The sequence below is a fragment of the Psittacula echo genome (assembly GCF_963264785.1).
Source record: "Psittacula echo genome assembly, chromosome: 1".
NCBI classification, from domain to species: Eukaryota; Metazoa; Chordata; class Aves; order Psittaciformes; family Psittacidae; genus Psittacula; species Psittacula echo.
In genome coordinates, this window is record NC_137735.1 from 155602788 (window position 1) to 155630105 (window position 27318).

Below are 27318 nucleotides of genomic sequence, written 5' to 3' on the forward strand. Positions count from 1 at the left end.
TGTCTGCCTTCATTACAGGAAGGTAACACCTGGTGTCTGCAGCATAAAAATGTAAATATAATTTTTTTTTTTTTTACTGTGCTACTCTGTTTTTGCCATTTATGGTATATCTTTCTCTTTTTTTATATTTTAAATCTTTTCACTTTAAAAAATAACATATGTTTCCTATCATTTCATGGTCCACTTGGCTGATCTTAACATGGACTCCATCTCCAGACTTCTAAGTGTTATATTGCTACATTAATGATACTAGTAATAATATTAAATCAAAACCAATACATTGTGCTGCTTCCTTGAAAGCTGACATTTGACTCCTAAAATCAGCAATAATGACCATAATGGAATTTTTCAAAAGGTTTGTTTTAAGAAAAGAATATGGTAAATCCTGTGTCAGTGAAGCACGTGTAAATTCCTTTAAGCTGAAAACACTATGCACGTCTTGGGTCTTCTGAACATATTTAAAATAAAAAAATCCTTGTCACTGACTTTTATTTCATTCTTCAAATTCTATCCAACAGCCTCAAGAAATGCAGCTCTAAAAAAATGAAATGTTTTTGCTTTGACTGTCTCTCTAAAAACCAGTAATCCCAATAAATGATGAGGGGGCCATTCAAAAATATGCAGTACACAAAACATATAGGATAGTACAGACAGACGTAGTACTCTTACATTTATCACATACAATCAACATTTCAATCTCTATTATATTTCACAATTTGTTATTCAAGTTAAAGCACCTACGTATGGTGATTTTACTTTCACTGTACAGCCTATGTTATTGGGTTTTAACATTGTAACTTGCCCCATTTGACCAAATCATGCAACTGTCACAGATCAGCATAAGTGTTTTATAAGGCATATTGGAACAAGTTAAAAAGATTTCTTAGCCTTTCAAAAGTTGATTTACTTCATGAAGGAGTTCCTGGATGCCTCAGTCCTCTTAAAGTTCATAGGAAATTGGTAGGGTAATTTATTTTAAAGTGTAATTTATTTGGCTTAAGATGGTGCCACAGGAATCAAAAAGTCATGGTCCTCATCTTCAAAGGGAGTCCTTTGTGTTAGGTTGAGGACAAGGTAAATCCAGCTACATTCAGAATCCCGAGCAGGCGAGGACACCCAGGGTAGGCACCACCAGGACCAGAAGCAGAGTCGGTACTCCAGCAGTGGCACCTGCACATTGAACAGATAACAACATGGTGTTGGTCTTACTTCAGCATTACTTGGTGGAGGAACAACCCTGGATGAGAGAAGAATGCAAAGTTCGAAGACTGGAAAACCACCTGGTGTATCTCAGCACAGCCCCTACCTGCATGGATAATCTGGAATGGACAGAGGCTTGCTAGAGTACAGTGGTACACAGCATACACAGTACGCTCTTTTGTTCTGCAAGAGCTGTTTACGCAGCATGTTTAAACAAGCCCCAAGACCATTCAGAACACACCAGTGTATTTTGATTTTGCTGGTCCAAAAAGCCAGCAGGTTATAGGAGGAGGTAAAAGGTCAAAATAAATATTTAAACATGTGAAAACAAAATTAATGGAGTCTTTGAAATGTGATGAAGCAAAGAGACACCTTTGGAAATGTTAATGTTCAGATGATCAGCAATAATCTGAAAGATGTCAAAGAGCTTGGTCCATTTGTTTACCTGCCAGATTACAAAGTCCAGATGGCTGACTTCTAGCAGCGTGCCATTTACATCTGCTGAAGTCACAAAGGTCTTTCTTAAACCAATATTTTAAGACAAAAAATATTAATCAACAGCTTACCAAGTTTACACAACTCTTTCTGGCAAACAGACGTAAGGATTGCTATTATGTTAAATGGCTGTGTTGCCATGGTCCAGCTCCCTGCTAAGAAGCATCTATATGAGAAAATAACTCAGCTGGACTGTGCATCGATGCTGGTCTTGGAGATGGGCCAAAGAAGCTGGAGAACAGGCTATTCTTTCACCCCAGACAGGCTCATCTAGGTTAGGATGGTAATGTGTAGGTGGGCAGCATGGGACCCAGCTTACTGCTCATCTTGCTGTTGAACCCAGGCTAAGGACAGAAGTGCTTGTACCTAGTGCTGACAGTCCGAAGGAGCTACTGGAACCATCCCACTGGACACCTCTCCAGCAAATGTTCTTCTGAATGAGGAAGAAACATACTGAAAATGCAACACACTAACCAAATGGTACAGATTTCAACAGCAGCAGATCTGAAAGGCAGTGTCTCCTAATCCATGAATTAACTTCTATGCAGAACTCATCAAGGATATATTCAGAAGACAGCCTCCAAGACAGAGACAACTATTCCCTCTCCTGTTTCTACCACAGAAAGTTAAAATAAAACATTTTTACATGCTCCTGGTTTCTCACCAGGGAGAAAGTCCACGACATCTGCCACGAAGCCAGAATTTTAGAGCTTTTCATAGAATTTATTTTTGATTTCAGCCATATTCCTCTTATTCTCTAGGTCCACCACCCCACTCCTACTGACTCTGGTCCTTGCTCAAATCAAGTGCCTGTGTGGCTCCACTCTTTGCCCTGTCCCCCACACTAAGCTCCACCCCTTTTCTCTTGTTTCTGATTGTCTCTTCTCTGCTCCCATTCCCGTCTTTTCCCCTACTGCTGTAGGGATGCTTTCTGAAGTCAAGATTTCTTCCTAAGCTCTTTCTGATATCCAAGCACTTGAAGAAACAAGGCAAGAGACCTACCAATCCTTCTTCATCAGCTCAAGCTGTAAAAAGGACACTGCTGTGAATAGTACATTTTTCCATAGGAAGCAGTATATCCACCTCAGTGAAAGAAAAAATTAAGGAAAATATTGGATGATTGCTATAGTACACATCCATAAACAGAGGAATTTGATGCTTAAGATGAACAGGAATGTATGTTCAAATATTTTCTCATACGTAAAACCTGCACATATCGGCAACTGTGAAAGTATGGGGGTATATTTATCTATACTTTTTAGTGATTTATAAAACACGCGAATATTTTCTGTAGTCTCTATCCCTAAATATCAAAGTAGTGGTTTTAATTCAATGAATAATAGCCATAGGAAAAAAAAACCCAAAACAACGAGATAGATTTCATAATTAAGAATACCTACAGAAAATGTATTCTGCCTTTGTCAGACCAGGATAATGCAGCTGGAAAGGCATAACTAAATTCATATTTTGAATGCCTTTAATGAAGGAAAACATGAAAAAAAGTTTGCTGAGTGAAAGTGAGTGATGAGCAAGTATGAGGACATTTCTATTTGCGTGCAACTATTCTACAAAGAGAAAGGCATAATAAATCTTCTCCTGAGATGTGCTTGCTGGCTCCAGAATTAGTAGTTAGCAATTCAGCCCTTTACAGCAGTTCCTTACAAGGTGTAAGCACTGTTGCAGATATATGTATAACAGCTTTCTGCAGTGAAGCAAATCCTACCTTTAGACAGCACATTAACAGAACATTAGGAGGATAAATGCACCCTAAATATATCATCTCTTCTTTTTCCTTGTTAGATTACCCACCTCCTTGTTAGATTACCATGTCAGGAACCATAATTTATTGGAAACACCATTTGCTAGTGCATGACAGCCAGTACACTCTTACAGCTCATAAATAGAAATTAATATAAGTTTTGCCTGAGTACAGACTACAAGATTTAATGCTGTGCAGTGATCTGTCAGTTTCAACAATCTTTAAAAACTAGAGAAATGCCAGATAAAGACTTAATGAATATGTACGAATAAACATGTGGACATAAATTAAAACAGAAGGATTATTAAGCTCCTTCTGAAGTCTGGCCAGGTACGAGATGGATATATTTAGCACCTAAAGATTCATTCTCTCCCCAACCAGCATCTTGTGTATTCATGTGTATGCAATTGCAAACTGCAGTCATAAAAGTCAAGGCCAAAACCAAATCAGTATGACATGACCTAACTACCACTCACTCTAACACACTGTAAGTAGGCTTCATTATCAAGAGTCCTCATTTCTTTCAAATAAACAATGAAAAACACCTTGAAGTTGGTTGTTTTGTTTTTTACAACAGCCCCAAGCAAAAGTTGTGAAACCTTGCAGTATTCCCATGGAGACCTCAACTACTGTCTGCTGTAGAGTTCCTGTAGTTGATGTTTTTAAGCCTAGGACTAAACTATATGCAGAAAAATGTACCCAGAATATAGCTTAAAATAAAACGTCATTTGTATGGGATGCAAGCAGTTAACCTAACTTTTTACCTGTCTCCTGTTCTCAGCAGCCTTCCTCACAAGTGGTTGCTTATCTGAATAAATAAAGAGAACAACTGCTGGACAGGTTTTCCTTCACCAAGATCTTTACATATCACAGGAACTCCTGGTAAAGTCCCACTAATCCACAGCTTTCTATTTGTATTTTAAATACTGTGTTGCCACCTCGATCACGTAAAGTCTAGGATGAAATCTTTTACTTCTGAATGGAGATCCTAGGTTTTACTGACATCTTGAACAGTATGCAACAGTCTTCCAATTATACTCAAAAGAAATGAAATCAATTTAATGCCCAAATGAAACAGGCGTTAAAACAGTTCAGACTTTGATGTATTTCCCGAACCTTTGTAACAATTTCTTACATCATTATTTTCTTTAAATATTACTTATCTTTGAGATATGACATTTTTGGCCTTTTCCCAACATCAGTATGTTTTTATACTGGATTTAAAAAAAAGAAAAAAGTCTAGAGGCCTGTTTAGAAATCTTACTTTCATCAGATCTGTGAAACAGGAAATTAGTTACTGGTCATCTGTGAAGCTGTCTTACGTGAATAACTTCTCCTTTTCAGTGGAAGGGTTTTCCTTGCCAACATACATAAACTACAAGCTATTCCTCTGCTAATCATGAACTGATCCTATTGTGATAAAACTCTTTCTCTGCTTTTGTTGTCAGAAAAGAGAGTTCAACAATTAATTTGTATTAAATTACATCAGTTTTCTTACTTTCTAGGTACTGAACAGCAAGGAGGATATCTACATGACTGTTCTAGTTTGACAAGGAGTGTGTTTTTAAAGTGAGTATCTCAGCTATCACCTTTATTGGGGTTTATTTTGCACTGTAGAGCTGTCTTGGATGCCTTGTGTGGGACTGGATTAGAGGTAGTGCTAAGTAAAACCTGACATGAGCATACAGTGGGGTACTGGATCCTCAATGCTGCTGTTTCCCTCTACAGATGCACTCCTCTTGTGCTGCACAAATTGTTCAGGAAGATGCAGGCTAGCTATCTGCATGATACACTCACTGCAATTATACATTGCATGATACAAGTACATACATTTCATAAGAGGAAGGAAAAGAGTTTTTCTTACTAAGACTGGTATTTTATATGAGTCATAAAGGGTTTAAGTTTGCAAAGTAAATTTTGTTATTAGAAAATGAGTCTGCCTTTGTGTCTGTTTTGCAAAATAGATTCTTTTTTTCTGAAAGAATGGGCAAACTCCTGCATATTTTCCCATAAATAATATTCTCCTTTTGGTCCAGGATCCAAGAACTGATCTTTCATCAAGGCTGTCTGTTTTTATACCTCCCTTTTTTACTTTAAGAAAGGTAAATGCAAAGTCTTCTCATACTTTCTTTCTCCTTGCTTCTAAGCTTGTCCACTTCTCTGGGAAAAAATTGGCCACCTGAATAAAAAAAAGGATTTTTGCCTGTTTCATTTGTTTGTTTATTTAGCATCTATTAGGCTTCATTAATATTTGTTTTCTGACTGTTTTCATATTTACCCACATAAGAAAGAAAAGCAGGAAGGGAGGAAATGTAATTTCTTCAGGTTAAACTAAACTGTATTAAAGAAGTGGGTGGGTTTGTAGTTCTGTCAGCTGGTTTCTGAAAAGAAATTCCACTTATCCCAGCTGGAAATACTGTCTTCATGAAAGACTGCTGCAAAAGAAATAGGTAGTATCAGCTGACATGCTTCAAATTCTGCTGTCCTTATTCATGGTAAATGGAAAATAACTGAACTAATTAGAATATGCTTATCTTGCATCACTGGCACCATTGTTAAGTCATGGGTCCAACTTTCCCTTGTCTAGGAATACCTTTGTTTGGGCATAAGGAAATTTTCCTCTTGCCTGTGCCATAAACCTTTCAAGAAGGGCGCTATGGAGTAATTAGCAACCTTGTGAATTACTGTTTTGCAGCAGCGTAGATGTACAAGATGCAAATAATGCTGCCTATGCATCTGCCCATGCTTTGCGCCATGTTAAGGTTTGCTGTGCATCTGCTTAACAGCTTTAAAACTATTACAAGAAAATGAGAGAGAACATTAAAAACATATTTGAAGTGCTGCTGATGGTCTGGGTGGTTTGTCCACCCCATGGTGCTCATCTCTCTTCTCCTCCTTGAAAATCCATTTGCCAGAGCCAAGTAAACTGTTTGGTTTGTTCTCACAGTGGCACCTGATGTGTTGGCAGTATGGTCAGGCAGCAACAAGGGCTTCTTCCATTGACTCTGGCCTTGCTACAGAACTGCACTGCCAAAATGAACAGGTGCCTTGAATTCTGAGGAAAATGAGACAGTTTTCAGTTGGTGGGGTTATTATTTAACTGTCAATAAACGTAGATTATTTCTCTGATACCTCTTCCCCTTCACACATATTAATGTTCAGTACAGATTCATTAGCATGGAGAATTATATAGAAGACCACAGGTAGTACTTTTGAAATGCACTCTTTGAAAGCAGTATACTCAAGAAATAATAGCAAGAAACCTTTGGAGGTCCTCCCGTGACCCAGGCAACAGTTGCAGTTGTACTTCACATGAACTCTGTGAGTTACAGGAGCACTTATATTTTACAATGAAAGTAAAATATATGGCACTAGTCTTTAAAGGCAAGAAAATTTCTACATCGAAGTCCTTCAAGTATTTTGAAAAAGGGACAGCGCATTTCAGTAGGTAACAAGATGCACCATTTAATATATATAGACAGCAAAAATTCAAGTATTTGGTATGGTCGCTGGCACTTTAAATGTAAGTTCAAGCTAGTAAATATGTGATTTTATCTGCTCTTTTTATCTGTAGCATCAAATAAATCTATTTGTATGGGAATAAAAGCTGCCAAATAATCACAACACAAACTGTACTGTTCACAGGAGTACAACATGCCTGGTTGTATCTGATTGTACCTCTGGGGCTGTCTAGTCTGGCCTCCCACTCACATCAGGACAGTCGCCAACACTGGATGTCGTCAGCCACAGCTTTGTGTAGTTGAGTCCCAGGAATCTCCACAGACGAAAACCTCACAGCCTCTAAGTAACCTGCTCCAGTGCTGCACTACCCTCTGAGGATGTTATTCCTAATGTCCAGCCTGAACCTCTCAGATTGCAATTTCTGGCCACTGCCCTATATTGTATCATCTACCATTACCAAGACTCCAGATTCGTCATCTTTGTAACTGCCCTTTCTATAGTTATGTGCTTCTGTTAGCTTGTCCCTCTGCTCCATGCCAAGCCTTGGTGTTTATTAAAGGAGCTAAACTTTGTGATACTCTCTTAATACTATACTAAGGAGCTGTGCACCTTCCTTACTACCAAAGAGTGTTTCTGAAGTTCCTTGGACTTTGCCACTGAAGTAACTAGAAAAATATCACTGCAGCCTTTGTCAGAGAATCATTGGGTTTTGTTCTCTTAAGAGAGGTTTCATCAAAAGGTGTGTTACAGCAGACGTCTAACCTAGGTCTTCTGAATCACCCTCCTTGCTAAGGAGTCTGGCTAGGTTAGATGCATAAAACTGAGAGGTGTGAGTACACCACCACTCCAGGCATCCATAAAAGTAAGAGAGATTGTTAACCACTAAACTTAAAAATACCATAAGAATTTGAATAAGGCAGTTCCACATCTTGCTCTTGAAAATTAAAAAACATAAGAATTGTCATGACTAGAAAGTATTCCCTTCTTCATGTCTAGATTATTAAGTGGAAAAAATTAATGAGATGTGTCTTCCAAAGATTATTTTAAATCACTCTAAACACTACTTGTCTGGCTTTGATTCCTCAAAGCAATTAAAAATACTGTATAAATATAGTTCAATAGCTAAATGTCCTACCAAGAGGTGTAAACAGAATATGCATTTGTATTAAATTAAATCATTAAACATCAAAGGAATTACACTATTAAAGCAAAGTACTAATCTTCGCATTCACTCCATGAGCTTTGTGAGTTTTTCTGTAATAGTTTTTTGCTATGTTGGTACATTTAAACATAAGAGAATTAAATAAATATCCTCTGGGTTTTTTCCATCTTCTTCTAATGTAGAGTACAATGTATATAAAATACCAAGCATTTTGTTTCATAAAAGGGAAGGAGTATGGTGTTCCTGTGTTGGTGTAATAAAAACCCTGAAAGTACCTGTGTGATATATCTCAATGACTGGACGAATTAATGAAGAAGTATAGTCCAGCCAAACTTAACTTGAATGTCAGACCTCTAATTCATTGATTAATGGATGGTCCTACTGAAACAGTGCAAATGAAAAGCTTGCTGAATATTAAGTTATTTCTGACTGCTCAGTTCACCAGCATTTCTTCTTCTTCCCCTTAAATATTTTAAAAGTCAGTCACTATCTGGTAGGTAACACCCAAACTGCTGAAAACAGAAAAGAAAGTACTTAAGTGTCTTGGAAGAAGGACTAATCCTTTGTCCATTGTTGTGGTTTAAGCCCAGCCGGTAATTCAGAACCATGCAGCCACTCGCTCACTCCCTGCGTTTCCTCCCCCCCTGCTCCCAGAGGGATGGGGAGGAGAATTGAAAGAATGTAACTCCCATGGGTTGAGATAAAAAGTCTAGTAACTAAGGTATAACACAAATCACTACTGCTGCCACCAATAATAATAATGATAAGGGAAATAACAAGGGAAGAGAATACAATACCACCCACCACCCAATACCCAGACCGACCGAGCAGTGAACTAGCCCTTCCGGGTAACTGCCCCCAGTTTATATACTGGGCATGATGTGCTGTGGTATGGAATACCTCTTTGGCTAGTTTGGGTCAGGTGTCCTGTCTCTGCTTCCTCCCGGCTTCCCCTCCTCCCTGGCAGAGCATGAGACTCAGAAAGTCCTTGGTCGGAGTAAACATTACTGAGCAGCAACTAAAAACATCGGCTTTATCAATGCTGTTCCCAGGCTGAAAGTCAAAAACACAGTGCTGCACCAGCTACTAAGAAGGAGAAAAATGACTGCTACTGTTGAACCCAGGACACAGCATCAAGTAAATATTGTTCAGGCATTGCTTAGTAGCTTCCTGAAGCTGGGAGTGTAGGGCCAGCTTTAGTGAGGACCATGGTCTGTAACAGATGCACGGAAAGGAAAAAAACAAACAAACCAGTGGCATTCAAAATATGACTTTCCTCTTAGATTCTTTCTCACTTGTGTCAGAGTAGCTCCTGAGCTACTCTGTAGCTTCTGTTCAGTTGGAAGGCACAGCAGAGTTCTCATGCCTTCACATGAATGTGCAATAGCTGCCAGCGGGGATTTTGCAGGCTGTTCTGAAGCTCACACAAACAGGCAGGTAGAAAACCAGACTGACGATGAAAGCAGGAGGAAGTTACATGGTCCCTTTCAAGGCAGTGGACATTTTTCCTGATGTATAGCAGCTATGTATTCCTGTCTTGTCAGTAGACTCTGACAATGAGTAACCTATCCTGCTCTCGTCTTCTGTGATATTGTTTTCTTAAACCTCTCTTGTGCTCTAAATCCATGTATACACACATCCAATTTGTAGCTATAAATCCTGTCAACTACTACAGCACAGCTTAGTTATGAGCCTTATGGCTAAAAATAAAATTTTGTTGTATTCACACTTTGTGTGTATCCAGGCTTTCCTTTACAAATGAACATAAATGACAAAACAGCATCAGGATCATTATAGGATAATGCCAACTAAGAAAATGTAAATACATATGAAAACATTTCTGCAGTCTGTCCTCCTGTTGAGTTTGAATACATGAAAGAAAAGAAATCAAAATTAAGGAGAATATGGCTTTTCAAGGAAATGCTTGTTCTAGCACTAAATATGTTGTAATGCCTGGAATTGTCGAACCTGTGGTACTGGAAGGAAGCAGTACAAATAAATTAGAACTGTGATGAAAGGAAATGTGATGATGAAGGAAAATGAAGAGAAATACCAGAGAACTGAATAGGTTGTTTTAGGCAGATTTATGCACCAAGTTGAGTATTTTCTACTTAATTTATGAGCCATGAGACACAGAAAATGGATTGTGAACAATACTGTTCTTTTAGAGAAAAGCTCTTTTGAAATACATTTCCATGTATTTTTAGTTTAGAAGCTTTTTGCTGCGTTCTTGTCACAGATCCATAAGTTCCAAGACCAGTAACACAGGAGTGCCATGGCAGTTAGAGGACAGCTTTCATCAGCATTACTTATGCTTTTTACCTGTGTTTTCCTCTTTTCTTATTACTACAACCATATTTGAAACATATGGGCATTTCCAAATTATGATCAAAAGATTCTGATTGTACATGAAAAGTGAATGATCACTTGATTTACTTGATACTAATATGTGCAATAAATATCAATGTCCCCTTTAAATAATAATACACAAAAGGAAAATAAAAGATAAAATAAAATGTTTGTATGAGTTACTGTGGCCAAAAATTTTGCATTTTCCTTTGAAAAAGCTATACTTCAAAGTGAATGGTTTTTCAGTATCCTAAAACATGCCTCTGGCAAATGGAATTCATATGTGTATATATATAAGTGCAGTGAACACAAAGAAGCTGTAATTTTGTTCTCCAGCTATAAGCATATACAATACATAAATTATTCTTTGTCCATGTCTTTATTTAAACAGAGATATTAACCTGATTTCATATTTGAAGGCGAAGGTACACCTTCCTTTTTTCCCAATATTTTCCCAAATCAGAAGTTATCCTTCATTCTTCCTCATCCTGCATTAAAATTTGAGAGCTTGATTCTATTTGTCTTTACTCTGGCATAAATTAATTACACTGAGGCCAGCGCAGTTACAGAAGTGAAGTGAGAAAAAAACAAACACCATATGGTTTTAGTTCCTAATGATTGCAAGACTGCTTTGATTACATTAATATTAGCATGATTACAAAGCACTGCAATCCAAAAGCATGCAAGAGACAAAAAAAAGAATTTGAGCTTTTAATATATTTCAAAGCAAACAGATAAGCCTATTATTAGCCATTGAAACAGACTCCATTGGTTAAACAAGGAGTTCCAGCCTTCAGCTGGTTGTGGTATTTCAAGAATGAATTTAAATTGTGTAGCTCATTAATTTACTATAATGGGTTTCAAAAATATCCCCAAACCTCTAACTGTACAACGGGCACTGGCCAGTAAAATACAGAAGTTCATGACTGTATTTTACACCGATTATAGCTGTATACTGAAAGGCAGCTCAGCGTATATACAGAGAGGGATTTTGTGAGCATGTATATTTCAAGACATTCCATAAAAAGAAATGCATGTGAGATTGCTGTGTTTGATAAACTTCCTTTATGTCATTCCCAACTAAAACAGTGTATTCTGTGGGAAGCTGACTGGTTATTTGAGAGTAAAGTTGCTGCAGGATGTTTGCCTCCCTCTTCAGCATGTGACTGGGTTTTCTGTGAGAAGGTAGAGGATGAAGAAAACATAAAAGAAGGACTCTCTCTTAGAAAAGGGGTTGAGCTAGAAATAACATCTATTTCTAGTTTGTTTTACATTTGACTTTCAAACATAATTGTTAGTTAAAATGTGCTGTATTTTTAATACTTAAGTAAAGACCTGAGGGCCAGTTAGGGTTCCTGAACTAGATGTTCTTCTACTTTACCCTAATTCACACCTAATTCAGCAGGTGCTAAGAATTGCTCAGAGGACATCTACGACAGGCTAACAACATGGTAGCCTAGCACAGCAGTAGCAGTCACAAAAATCAAGGAAATGGTTTTGGTTTGCAAAAGTGTGCAATCATATGCCTGAAATATAGGTCAAAAGATGTCTTCTGATGTCCTGTTTGGCCTCCAGCTGCTGATCTAGAAGACCTCATGTCCTCTGTAGATCATGTCATGCTTGCCTGCACTGTGTAGATTTCATTGGTAATCTGGGCCATCTCAGATGCTACAGGTTTGCCTTAAGCTTCTGCATTACACCCCATATGACAACTGATAATAATGGGAGCTTAGACATCAGGTGTATTATATAGATTATTTTGGATCTGATACCCAGCGAACGTCAGGAAAACACCAGTCTGGAAGACACATAGGTTTTCTACACATTTGTCTCTTTTTGGTGCAGCCTTCCAGTTGGCCTAAGATCTGGTCATTCGTGCTCAGCATCCAGGCTATTTTGAAACTCTGCCCTAGTTGCTTAATTATCCCTGTTGACTTATGCAGGAAATTAATTTAGTTTGGAAATTCTGGCATCAGATGCCTAATGGTCAAGTAAGGCAATGGTTTGATAAGATGCCTTCTGTTTTGCCTTAGCAATTGTTTACATCTCTTTGTGAACATCTAAGTTCCATTTTGTCCAGTTGACCACCAGAACAAACATTCCTATCAAACTGAATCTTCTATTCTCTGCAAGTCTCTGGGAAAAATCATTGTCGTGGTTTAAGCCCAGGCCATAAAATAGAACCACGCAGTCTACTTCTCCCTCCCACCTATCTTCCCTCCGCTCCTGGAGGGATGGGGAGGAGAATCAAAAGAATGCAACTACCACGGGTTAAGATAAGAACAGTCCAGTAACTAAGGTATAACACAAATCACTACTGCTACCACTAATAGTAATAATAATAAAGGAAATAACAAGGGAAGAGAATACAACCGCTCACCAACCGGTACCTCGCCCCCACCCCGCCGAGCTCTAGCCCTTCCGAGAACTCTCAGTTCTACATCCTGGTCATGACGTGCTGTGGTATGGAATACCTCTTTGGCTAGTTTGGGTCAGGTGTCCTGTCTCTGCTTCCTCCCTGCTTCCCCTCCTCCCTGGCAGAGCAGGAGACTCACAAAGTCCTTGGTCAGGGTAAACATTCTGACCAGCAACTGAAAACATCGGCTTTATCAGTATTATTCCCAGGCCGAAAGTCAAAACCCCAGCGCTGCACCAGCTACTAAGAAGAAGAAAAACTGATTGCTGCTGCTGAACCCAGGACAATCATCATTACTCAATATCTTACCACCAGTCATCACCCTTCTGGGGCAATTATTCTAAACCCTGTTGCACTACTGGAAGATTTCCTTAAGACCAAAACTAGGTGTTGAAACTACGCTTCATTATGCTTTTTGGAAAAAGCATGGTTTGAGCCCAGAAATAGCCTGAAATGCTTGCACAGTTCTCTGTATACTGCACATTCCAAAGAGATTACCCTGCTATTTGTCCCTTTTTGAATCTTTCTTAAACTGAGTCCACAGAATGCTATTTTATCTAGGCCACTAGAGGAACAGTCCCTCTGTCTAGCTGGGCTATGATAGAAGTTGTGGCTAAAAATTTGTCTGCAGTGTGGAAGAGAGAGTAATAGAAAATTCTACAAACTAGTGTTTGTAGAGTGCTAACTCTCCCAGAGGTGCTAACTCTGGACAAGCACACTTGGGACAGGTCTTACTGGCAAGACTGATCAGCTTGGGCTCAACATCGTACTGAAATGATGGCTCTGCTTCCAGTCTGGGAAGTAATCAATCTGCTGCTACCTAAAAGGTCTTTGCACCTCACTGATGATAGACAATTACATACGTATGATAGAAAGATGACCTAGGATGTGTCCTAAGGATAGAGGTTGCTCCAACTTTTTTGCAGCTCATAAAATATGTTATTAGTGATTCCCTCAGAGTATGATACAACACATTACATCATTTGTAGAGTGGTTGATTAGTACTCCAAGACATTCTCATAGAACATGGTACACGGAATTAACAGAGTGCATGTTAAAGGGATTAATAATTCAGTCACTGTCAGATTTCAAAACACAATTATTGAAGACTGGTTGCTGATTTTCTAGTACAATGCCACAATGAACAGTAGTAGACCAAATGCAACCTAACAATTTTCATCAAAACCAGAAGTAAACAGCTAAGTAACCGTGTACATGAACTAAAATGGTAAAGTAGTAGAGAGCGATGCCAACAACCCATTCATATAGAAAGCATGGAAACTTAAGCCATTCAAACCAACTGTGCTTCATCATGGCCTCATGCAAAATTATACACTAAGGAAAAAAGAGACATGTCACACAGATCAGGATGAGACATTGTACACTGGAAAGCAAGGATTCCAGGAAGGATTTAGAGCTGGTGTTGGACAAGCAATATGAATATCATTTTATAGCCAAGTGCGGGGAAATAACTGACTAATGAAAATACCTCATGAATAATGACGGGAGTAGCAAGGGTAGGGAGGTAAGAATATCTCCACAGACAGCAGAGTTGAAACTGCATATAATGTCTATGGTCCTAAAGAAATTCTCAGAATTTGGAGAGGGGAAGAGAAGAGCTGCTGAAATTATTAATGACCTGAAGAAAATGTTATCATGAAGAAATTCAAGGCGCTTAGTGTGTTTAGCATTTAATCAGTCACTTGGCAGATATATCTACATTTCTTAATGGGGAGAACATATCAAAAAGGATTTTTTAATCTAGACAAAAGCTATTAAAGGAAACAATGGCCAGACCCCCAAACCAGATAAATATAGATAAAAACTTAGGCAAGAACATGTCAGGTGATTAATCAAGAGAACAAAGTATATGGCAAATGATGGATTCTCCACCTCTAGATTCCATTTGATCTAGAGTGGAATAGACGCTTCACACAAACAAAAATGGTGATACCCATGAGTTCAGACTAGATTATATAAACTGTACAGATTATTGAAAACCAACAGATTGGAGGTCCATTCCTTTAGGAATGGGAAGCTTCTCTCAAAGTACACAGATAATATAGCATAGGCATTGCTTTTTTAAAGATATAATAATGCTTGCACTGAGTGACAAGAATATTGTTGATGTCTAATCCTTACTATTCCCCAAGTCCATTTTTGAATGAAAAGGGACAAATACAATGCAAGTGTTTAAATTATAACCTTGCAAAGACACTGTCCAAGTCCTTGATGTTTATTCATATATTCTACTTCACAAACTGTGTGTTAAGGCACTACTTAAATTACAAAACTAACAGGAAAAAGATGTGCAGACTATGTCTGAACTTGTATTAAGTCAACATTGAGCACAAGTTAAATCAGCCTGAGGCATGCTCCCTTCCCCTCTTTACCAATCATCCCAGCCACTCTAGAGTAAGTCGCATTTCTCGTTGCTTATTTATCCCTTCATGTCACAGCTTTTCTCTTCCCTGAAAAGTGGAACTTCTGTAGCAATTGGTCTATGGATCACACAGGACCACTAACTTTTCTCAGTTACTTTCCTTAGTGGCAGCTGACAAAAGAATGAGATAAGAGGCAGCAGGTACAAGGAACTACAGGATTATTGCAAGCTGACATCCTGAGCCTGAGGCCTGCACCATGTAGTTATGCTTGTAGGACACATACTAGAAGTGGCAGCCTAACTGGAGGCACCAGTAGAAACAGACTCATATTTGGAAGATTAGCAGTGCCTCCAGGATTGAGCTAGACTGCTGAGTCTTCAGAAATATTCTAAGATAAACCCTTATTCTCAACGTAGACAATGCTGAAGAGCTGCCTCTTGGAAGTTTTGATGGGAATGGAGCACCCATCTCTGGATAGTATGCAAGAGCAAAATATTCAGTCCAAGATTTCCAAGGGGTGTGGGAAAGAAGAAAGGAAGTTATCTGCTTACCTGAAATTTTTATTTGAGCTACTTCTCCATCTCCTCCTTCACTGTGTGCTCGGACCTCAACTACATATTCACCATCACTGGGGACTGGGACCTCTATTGTGTGCTTTCCAGTTGAAAACAACTTGCCTTCATGTTGTCCATCTGGTCTATAAAGTACCTGGTAAAGACATAGTAAGCATAGTTATTGAAAAGCTACATTTCCATGAAAACACAGTTACGAATATACAACGTGTCAAAGAAAAACTATTAAGTTTTTATTTATATATGAAGCCTATATATATACATACCAAAACTTAGTGGCTGATACTAATTTTTCCATTTTTACATAGGGTGAATCTGGAAAGGATATTTCCTCATTATTTTATCTGTTACAAAATTATGCCACCTTTGAAAAATAATTTCATCCCTTACATTTGAAACAAGTAATTAAATGATGGAAGATTCTATGATGATTCTATGACTCTAAGATACTAATGCATGTGGCAAAGAGCATCAAACAAAAATCTTAAGAACTCAGCTGGGTTTTCCCACATAAAATTTATTACTATTTTAATAAATGAAACAATTATTAATTTTATTATTAACTCTATCGATGTTAAACTATTGTAATTGTGATGGTATATGTCTTGTGGGACCTTTAGGAAATATCCCCATCCCTTTTGGAATCATCTCTGTGAAACATTGTCAGCAATTCCCAGGGAGCAGTTAAATTCCTCAAGCAAAATTTGTACATGTAAGACACAATATCCATTTTCTTACTGCCAAGTAAGCAGCAAAGTTAAACAGGAATTAATTTTTGAAGCTTTCTATACACCCTATACTTAGCATACACACTTACTCTAGTTCTACAGTAATTGCATCTAATGATGTTAATTGTCCCTTCCTTCCTCTACCTTTCCAGGCTTTAAACAATTCTTGTTCCAGGAACTGTAGCTCACCTAGAGATGTGAAAAGAAAGCTGGAACAATGCATACTATTATAAGGAAAAACTATAAAGTGTACATTTTTTTAAGCATTATTTTTAGACAACAGACAATAGATGTACGCATATGGGAAATTTGGTTGCTGCAGTCCCTGAACTAAACTTTCCCAGCTTATGGTTTACCACCCAAATGACTTTCAGTGCCCAAGTGTTTTCTCATCGTATTGCCTAATCCCTCTGGCTTTGCCCTAAGCCCACTTGATGTCTGCAATCTCTTTTAGCATGCAACTATGCTTAAGTTAGGTATAAAAATTCAACACTGCCTATATAATACAGCTCATGTAGGATACAAAAAGATAAAAGATATTTTCATACCTTGTATCCTTCAACTGCAGACTCATTTGACATAGCCTTCACATGATCCCAGGTGATGATGTACCTTGAACCAGATCTCACAGAACTGATAATTCTTGGACGCTGGCTTGGAGCTGAAAAGTGACATACGTATAATATGCACATAAATGAGATTTTATAAACATTCAATGACATTTATATTAAGACATGTAAAAATATTAAAAGGGAAATTAGGCTGATCTTTAAATGATTAAGGGATAGTCGTCTTCTTGGAAAGAACTGCTGCAGCTCCAGCCAGGCAATTTTGGACGGCTTGCGCAGTGGCTGCTTTGTGGGTTTGTATTTCTGTGTTGCCAGAATGGAAGTGGCCAACATTACCCTTCAATATGTTGCTGACCATGTGTGTTTGCTGGCATGCAACTACGTCTGGAACCTCCCAGAAATGTGGCTTAAGTAATATTTATTCATTGAGATTAAATATTTAATTAACCATTTAAAGGCATTTCTATAGCATTTAACTCAGTAGAACTTGGAGTAGCCCACTGCAGAATTCATTAATTGTATTTCTCACGATAAGCTTATAAAATGAAGTCTTATTCAACCAAAATGAACCCTGCAGGTGCAAGTTGCACAATACTATTTACTGACAGAAATCCTCAAATGAGTTGTACATATTTTTAGCCCATATAAGTGTGTTTTAAATACACAAGACGTATTCCTTAATTGAACACTGCCCAGCATATGCTAGTACTAGGTATCCTCATTAAGTCAGGAGCTATATTCAGAAACCTATTATGGCATGAAAGTTCAAGGGTGTGATTCAGACACCCACTTTTCAAGGCTGCTTGATCCTCTGTTAATGAAAATGGCATCGGTCACACTTTAATTGCCAGAATCATTCTCACTATTGCTTATAAGAGACAGACAGCTTATAGCTGCCTAAGTAATAGCTGGTCTGAATTGTTCATCATTTGTAATATAGAATCATAGAATCATAGAATGGTTAGAGCTGGAAAGGACCTTAAGATTATCTAGTTCCAACCCCCCTGCCATGGGCAGGGACGCCTCACAATAGACCATATCACTCAAGGCTCTGTCCAACCTGGCCTTGAACACTGTCAGGGATGGAGCATTTACCACTTCTTTGGGCAACCTGTTCCAGTGCCTCACCACTCTCACAGTAAAGAACCTCTCCCTTATATCTAACCTGAACATCCCCCATTTAAGTTTAAACCCGTTACCCCTTCTCCTACCGATACAGTCCCTGATGAAGAGCCCCTAAGCTGGACATATCATGTCCAGGTTAGGGCCACTCAACACTGGAAAGACACTGGAAATCTTGAGTGAGTTCAGTAGAGTGCCATTGAATTGGTGGGAGGCTGGAGCACTCACCCTGTGAAGGGAGGGTGAGACAGATGGGCTTTTTAACTCTGGAGAAGAGACTGCTTTGGAGGGGACATAAGAGACCGTGTTTGTTTTTACAGGGAGGTTATCAAGAAGAAGGATCCAGGCTCTTCGAAGTAGCATGGCAAGAGGACGAGTGACAAAAGGCACAAATTTGATTAAAACAGGCTCAAACTAAATGCTCAGAAAAAGTCAGGCAGTGGAACAGGTTTCCCAGAGAGTTTGTGCACTGTCTGTCCTTGGAGGTTTTCAAGATCCAACTGGATAAAGCCCTGAGCAACCTGACCTGACTTTGTAGCTGACCATCCTATAAGACTATGATCTTCGGTCTCTTTTCAGCCTTCTGTAAGATATCCACATTGTAGGTGGTAGGAAAAGAGAGGAAGGAGACTCTAGTAGAAATTTTCAGACAAAGAACCGATACCACATAAAGGGAGAACATTTGGTATATGAATGAGAAGCCACATTTGAAAATATGATGCAACATCCAATAATGCAGTACATGACTTTATATTTAACCTAATGTTCCATTTACTTACGTGCTTTCCTGGTAATGACGTCAATGGTTCTGCTGGGAGGTCCATAGCCTGCACTATTGAAGGCAGAAACATCTACATGGTAGCGAGTATTAGGCTTCAGGTTTTCCAGTTTGGTTGAATATTCTTGATTGCTCACTTGTACCCGCTGTGCAGCTGCTTCTTTATCATGAGCAGCCCAGTAACGAATCTGTAAGCAAGAAAATATAAGGATTAAGCTTCACAAATTTATGAATAAATTTTATAAAACATGATTTTGCTGGATATTTCTATACTTTGGGTAGTAAACAAGTTTAAAGGAATCTAACAGCAATGGCATGAAATTCCTTCTACAGTCTGATTTTAACCAAGTTGTTAACGAAATAGAAATAAACTTAGATTTTACACTCACAGTGGTTTAACTTGTTTTCAGCTAAGCCGCTAAAAGTGTGGGAGATGGATAATGCCTTCAGAGAACAAGACTATTTTCTTCTTGCTCTTTTATTAGAGCATTTTATTCTGAACTTTATTATTGTTTTCCTACACTACAGTGTAGACTAAACTCTACTAATATTTCCACAATATTTTGTTTAAAATGTCTTACAAATTTAATCCTTTTGTACTTCTATCTAGTGAATGAGAAGTACTCACTGTGTTATCTATACGTGCAGGTCTGGTACCTGTTACCTAACTATTTTCTGAAGTTCTTTGGCTAAATTCAATCAGGTTTCATAGTACAATAAGATATTTGTCAAAGTAAACGAGAAAGAACCTGAAAATGCTTAAACAATGGGAAAAGCATCAGTTTAAGCTTGCAGCATCTTACAATCCAAAGTCAATTAATTGTACATGGAAATCGTGTTGTTTGGGTTTTGTTTTTTTTCCCAAGAAATGGCTCCATTCTACTTTAACTCATTAGACATTACAAAGCTCCAGTTCAAAGAAGAGTAATTCCTATGGAGAGATGCCACTCCATAGGGTTCTAGTCTGCACAGCTTTGTGAGATGGAAATGAGAGTAAAACACTGTCAGTCTCTGGGTTTTGTCTGGCTTATAGCCATTTGCATAAGACTAAATTACTGCACTAACCTGAAAATGTGGAAAGCCATGCCCATTACGGTTTGGTTTTAAGTGTTTTTACTCCCAACATTTCTCCTCAGCTTCTGCCTGTCTTCATAATGATTCTGGGGTATGATAAATGAGGAGCTTTTAATTTTTTTTTTAGGAAGAGGTTAATGTTCTTGGTAATTTCAGGCTCTAGGAAAAGATCATGCTTTGTATGATTTGACTGGTGACATCAGGTATCCTGTTATTTTATCTTTTAAATAGCAACTGCTTTAGTATCTGTTCTGCTGACATTAGTTTTCCTTGAAATTTCATTTAAATTATAGGCTAGAAAAGCAGATAGTTTGTCAAGGTGCTCATACTGCAGTTCTCCTCTTTACAAATCTTGGGTACAACCATTGCTTGGCAAGATTTTGTTATCTCTTGTTCACATTAAAATTAAAATGCTTTATAAAAATGTTTATAAAGCACATACTGTGGCCGAATGAGAAGTGCAGTAGAGGATTTCTTTTCACCTATTTCAAAATATCTTTGGATACGGTAACATCCAACATGAATATGCAGAGGTTACTCTCATTTAAATACTGAAGTCTCCTGTTAATATTTGTTGCCTCAGTCTTATCCATCAGTGTTAGAGGTTACTCATACTCTGATTACTATAAATGTGACAATATATTAATGGCTTTTCTCAGTCTTTCCTAGTGTAGAGATAATCACATTTTATCTGCAGCCAAACTGGCTCTGATTTTTAAATACAGTATGCATACCTGCCTTTCAGCAGGCAAAACCAGGAAATTTTTAGTTATATAAATATATGTCCTAAACAGTGTTTATGTATCCTAAGCATCAGTTTACTGTAATTTGGGCACTCACACTCATGAAATTCACACTTATCAATGTGGCTATTTTACTGAGTCAACAGCCTTTACCCCAAAGCCAGTGAGGAATGTGCACCCTATCCATCATGCAGGCTTCTCTAGCAAGGTGATAACCTCCACTTGATGAATTTGAAACCGGCATGTTCATTTCAGCTGAAGGTCTGACTATCATCTTCAAATAAGAATTTTCTTTTATGTGATTAAGAAACGGTTGTAGATAAGCTGCTGTTGTTGAATGCAACCAGCTGTATACCATAAGCTGTTAACCGTAAGTGTCTGACACAAGTGTGAGAGGGCAGGTACATCAGGAGCTAGAGGTTGTCATACCTATCTCTGCCCCTAAGTCCAAACAAGTTTCTAGTGTACAGCAAAGGGATGTCTGTGAAGTTCTAGGTGGCTGAAAATTTATTAGCTATGACGATACCAGTGGTATCTTTGCTGCTGATATTAACTGGCTATTGAAGACTAATTCAGTTTTAGTATGTTGCACTATGTTAATTAAGTAGCTGTTTTACCTAAAGTAAACATACTTTATGTGAAGCTTTTCTTAATCATGGGGCATATGCCAGAAGCCTTTGAATACTTCTGACTTGCAAAACTTTCTACAATCCTACTGTTCATTTGCACTACAGTGATGCTAAGGGTGTAATGTAACAAATAATATACAGCATAAAACAAGACAAGTGAGAACAATGAATGAAAATGTAAATTACTTCACTGAGAGCATATTACACTTCAGACAGAAGTAATATAACTTAAAAATTAAAATAAATTTAAATCTCAAATACTATTGTTCTTGGCTGCAATGTTGTAGACTTGACTGCTCCTACAGTGTGTGAGCTGTGTGTCGTACACTCAGAATGTTCCTCTTTACCTTTTCATTTAAAATACAGTCATATCTACGTATTTGTGTCATTGTAACTATTCTCGGAAAAGAAAAAAAAAAATTGAAGTTAGATGACTCTCTTGAGGGCTAAGAAAAAGTACTGTTTTCTTTATTTCTACATTTCTCTTCTCACTTGTTATTTAAGTAATTTAAAAGACTCTTGAACTAAATTGGAAATTTCTTCCATTCTCTAACCTCTGTGGATATCTAGAATTAAACGCCCCATTTCTTCAGGAAGACACATTTTCCATTTTGCTCGGTAGCCACTCTATCTTTTACTTAAGTTTGTTTTTTTCCTGGTGCTCTGAATTTACCTAGTTAATCTATTGGTCATGAATCCCAGGGGACAAAGGATGGTATTTTACCACAGCTGTAAAGTCTGTTGTAGGAGATAAGCTCACAGTGATCTGTAGGAAGGAATAGTTTATCCATCATGAATGAGTGCAGTCCTCTGTGCTGAAGTCAAAGAAAAATACTCTTTCATGGTCCTCTCCTCTGCTCAAATTTTAATATACAGAAATACACTAGAAGTTGTTTCTGCATATTAAACATGAAACAACAGCTCTCATAGTCGTGAAAGTTTTACAAGGGAGAAACATAAAAGGGATACTTTACTCAAATTAAGAAAGAATATTAATAGCATATTTCAGTAAACGGGGGACTATGGTGGTGAGTAGTGATACATTGGTTTAATTAAATAAACATATCTTGCATAGAAGCAGCAGGAAATAAGGATAGCATCTTTGGTACTGCACACACTAAAGAGCTGTGGCTCTTAGGAAGCTATTGTAAGGACTCATAAATCTTTAATTCTCTGTATGGATGGAGACAGGTTTCATACTTTATCTCTCCTTTAAGTGTGAGTTGAGGATACCTCTCTGTAATGGCAAAATGTATCAGCTCACACTCATCACCATGAGGGCAATCATCCTGACACTATGTATTAGTGTCAAGAAAATCTGACTCCTCCTGGTGTGAAATGCATTGTGTCTTCAGGTACTTTGCTCAGGGTACCCCCACCTTTTAAACTCTGTCATTTACAAGGTCAATTATATAATTTTCAGGTAATAATAAAGACGAAAATGGAACTGAGAAGGTGTTCTGGTGAATGAGGGATTTTGCTAACCTGTGTTACAGCAGAGTAATTAAAAAATAAATACTGGAGTATTTATTGATGCCAATAGAGACAAAGCCTTCCAGACATGCTCACTGGAATTTTATAATGTAGTTTGAGTGCTCCTTCCCTCACAACTTCAGTTGTAACTATCTGCAGCCTTGATCTTCCAGAAGACAGTCCTCTCTATTTTTGCCCTGTCCTATGGCTCCTTCAGGACTGATGGGAGAGCCGATCTTCAAGAGCACAAGACTTTCTTCTTGCCCACAGCATAGAAGCACCAGCTTGCCCTTTGCTCCTTTCTCCTCTACTAGAATGAGGCTGGTGATTGCTCTAGAGAAAATGACCTCATAATTAACACCTTATCAAGCTCCCTGGGGCAGTAATTCATGCCTATCAGCCTGGTTATTGTGCAGCCAGATGGAAATGTTTTTCCATATCCTGAAAACTAGAAGATTACTTTAGAAAAATAGAAAAAAGAGAAGAAATTCATATTTTAATGCCCTTCTCACTGTACATATGCAAGCCACCCAGTGCACACTGGATTTGTGGAAGTGTAGTACTTTTGTAAGAATGAGTGGATGAAGTTATACTCCAGCTATCAAAATAAGACCACACCCCACATATCTATAGACTGTGTAACAGAGCTCTCCTCCCATTCCCAGGGTACCCCACCTTGCATCAGAACAGGATTAATTCTCTTTCCAGCCCAAAGATACTCTACGCTTCTTTCCAACTTTTTTCCTTTTTTTCTATTGACATTCCATGTATCCTGTTCTTGCGTACTGAATTTTCTTCCTTCCCTTCTTCCCCTGCTGTCCCCTGACAGCAACTCAGACAGCTTTATGTAAAATGAAGTAAAATTATAAAAATGACCAAAAGCTATGGGAATGTTCTCCCACCATGTTCTTTGTCCAGTTATCCTTACCTCTCCAATCTTCCTACCCTATTCCTTGTTACAACTCTCAACATCCATTGTCATGCTCTATTACTACTGCAATCCCAGCGTCTCCCAGCACTCCTCATTGCTGCTCTCCCCACATCTGCACCAGTCCCCTGGTGTGGGCCTGCCAAGCGTCTGTTCTGGTTATGCAGGGTGTACAGGCTTTGTGCCCAGTTTCTGCACAGACTACCCAGCTTGGGGGTTTAACACAGCTACATGGCTGGCTGGCTCCAGCTCAGAGATCTGAGCACTCCACCCAGCTCTCAGTCATGACCATGAATTTGCCTATCCTGTTCTAGCTGCAAAATCCCTATGAAAACACCAAGCCAGTGGTATGCTTTAGTAAATTAGGAGTTACCATGGATGTCACTGTTTTAATTTCAAGCCCCAGTGTCCTTTGCTTATAATTTTAAAACTTTATATGTGTACTGTGTAGAATCAAACTTTATATGGGGCATTATGCTAGTTCTTATTGAGATCTCTGCTATGATGTTATTCCATTATCCCAGAAGTATTACATAAATCTCATGGAGACAGAAACAGAGATCAGAAAATATAGAAACAAGTACTTTTAATTAAAAGAACATTTATTCATAGATTTCAGCTATAAAAATACATTCTGTGAGGTTTCTTCACATTTGTATGTGCTTATTTTGGAACACAGAGGCTACCATCAGGCAACTGACAACTCAAATTACAAAGCAAGTCACTAAGACACTAAAGCCCAAATCCCTATTCTGGAGTGCAGCCAAAGTAAGCCGGCTGCACATTGCAGTTTGTCAGCATCCACTGTGAATGGATGATATTAAAACTTCCCTTCTGGAGTACTACATGGCTATTTCTGGTTGCATTCACCCTGTGGCTGTTGTCATCTTTGTACAAGGACAAGAACAATTTTTACTGGTAGTACCAGTTAGTCTTGGACTAGATGAATACAGTGTGAAGCTCTTTTTCATGTATGTTTTTAGTATGTTTTCAGAAGACAGAGATAGGCATTCAGTCACTTAACATAGACAAGATTCTTTCATGAAATAATGAGCATATACATTTGTTAATATGTTTTAGTAACAAAGTACGTAGCACCAAAAATAATGTTTCTCAGGATGGGAATGATGTACAGCAAATGACAACTAAACAGAAGTGAAACTTAAGAGATAGAATGCTAGAGCAGGAATGATTCTTGAATTTAAATACTAAAGTTAAATGGATGAGAAGCTAGACAGTGTTACCTCTAAACTCACCTGATAACCTTCCACAGATTTATCAGAAACATGGTGCCAAGAAACAGACATTTCCGAAGATGACAAAACTTTTACACTCACATCTGTAGGTATTTCAGTTGGAGCTGGAAGATAAAACACATGTTAATCATTCAATCTCATCCAGTGATCCAGTTATACTCACTCATAAAGGTTCTTCTCACTCCTGTATTTTCTATTATTTTATTGCTATCAAGGAGCCAAGCATGTTACTTTTCAATCTGGTTTCACTTGAATAAACTTTAAATTCAGTGATGATCTGTATGGAAAATGACTCTATAAAAACAAAGCAATGATCCTATTACTTGGCTCAGACCATGTATTTTTATGCTTCAACAGATTCTGTGCTGAAATGTGTGTAAATTAAAACTGGGCTTTGATAAATAGAATGTAGCATACAGTGATCCTTTATGAAAATTGGGCAGCAGCTCACAGATGATACACATCGGATATTTTTAAGCTAGTTACACGCAAATAATCATGTGCATATCACTTAGTCATAACAACACAAAGTTTTTATAGACCAGACATTCGATACAGAGCTGGCCAGTGGCATATATAAACTCGAACAGATGTGTGAAATTATCCAAGAGCACCTTTCTATCAAGCATACATCAGACTGTTGATTTTGTTTGTGTTCTTAGTTCTGAACAGCAGGCAAAGCAGAATACAGACCCTTATCATGTGATACGCTTTTATTCAGGGCTTAGAATATTAAGTTCTAGTTTCATTATGAGAATCCGTTCATTTCACTGCTGCTTGCATTTTAAGTGAGGTAAGGAATTTAAAAAGGCATAAACTTAGCAATGTCTACAAAAGATAAGTTTTCCAAGCTAAGAACAGTTGTCTGTCGTGAACCTTTTGAAACAAGTTGCAACAGACAGGCATGGCAGCCTGAGCTGAGGAAAGCTTTCAAATACTTAATCTTCCAACTGGGCATCCAGTCAACTATGTATCAAAACAGCCACTGTTAAGGAAAAAATCAGTTACATCTCTTATGAAAAGTATCCCAGGTAACAAAATAATCTTATATGCAAAGTTACCTTTTGTAATTGTCTTTCAATGGCTGTTAATAATGCAAATGTATAATTAAAAAAATGATACATTATTACAAAATTGTTTTCATAATGACAGCAATTTAGATAAGCAAGAGGCCTGTGCACTCATTACTAGCAATCATTACTCACTACTAGCAATGGCAGGTATGACTAGTAGCTGTCAGATACGGAACTTGGCTTAAAACAGATGGGAACACAGAAATTCCCCAGGTACTAAAGTGAATGAAGATGCCCACGTTTACAACTTAGTGGAAATGCTATAATTATATTTATTTATGTATGTATATTTATACATATCCATATGCAATATTGTATGACCATATTGCTTTAAAATCTTAGTAACACCTTTGAGAAGTTGCATTGTCTGATGGTAGTAATACCACTTGCTGATTCAGAGGTATAAAAGTACAGCTACAGTAAATGTAATCATTTTATCTCTTCCCAAATAACTGTCAGACTCTTCTCTATTGTATCAATTACAGAATTTGCCAAAATATTTCATATTGAATAGTTCCAAGTGCCACGAATTTTGTTGATACAATACTCTAAACAATATTTTATCTGCTTATGCTTGTTTATGAGCTCCAAATAATGTATATCCCTATTTGGCATTAAATGTTCTATAAATATTTTACAGTGTCTCCTGAGCCAGAAAGATTACATCAGCTGCTTTTCTCCACTCTTCTAATTCAATAATTCTACCAAGAAAGCAGCAGTCACGTGGGCCTCACAATCTGTTCTTTTCACTGGAAACATAGCGGTCATCACATAATTATCTTCTAAGTATAAATATATAAAGTTAAGGCAGGGAGCCAGTACGCATGCTACAAGGTATGGAGATGACTGTACAAGTCTCAGTGCCAGGAGAAAACTCTGCAGAATGCTCTTTGGAATAAATTCTGCTACATTTATTGGAAAAGTTCCTTCTAACCCACCCTGAAGTTCCTGGATCCATTTGGTCAGTAGTCAAGGTCATAGCTCCACAGAGGTGCTATGAGCACTACTGGGAAGGTTTGGATCACCATGTATCTGACTGTTCTGGTGACTCACCTGCTTGAAATCAGAGAAAAGAAGCAGGTTCGCTGAGCTTCTATTCCTTTTGCTGCCTGCATCTGGCATAATTTAACCACAAGTGTTTCTATC

At 38.0% G+C, this 27318-nt stretch overlaps 1 protein-coding gene across 1 annotated transcript in view; it reads right to left on the minus strand.

The window, feature by feature from the left end:
* Positions 1–1090: 1090 nt before the first annotated feature.
* Positions 1091–27318, minus strand: part of CNTN1 (contactin 1) — a gene marked incomplete at both ends in the record, with an annotated part of 137298 nt that continues 111070 nt past the window's right edge. Inside the window, 5 exon segments of the mRNA XM_080631191.1 lie at positions 1091–1170; positions 15779–15935; positions 17076–17188; positions 18998–19184; positions 25100–25203. Coding sequence (XP_080487317.1) covers positions 1091–1170; positions 15779–15935; positions 17076–17188; positions 18998–19184; positions 25100–25203 — 641 coding nt within the window.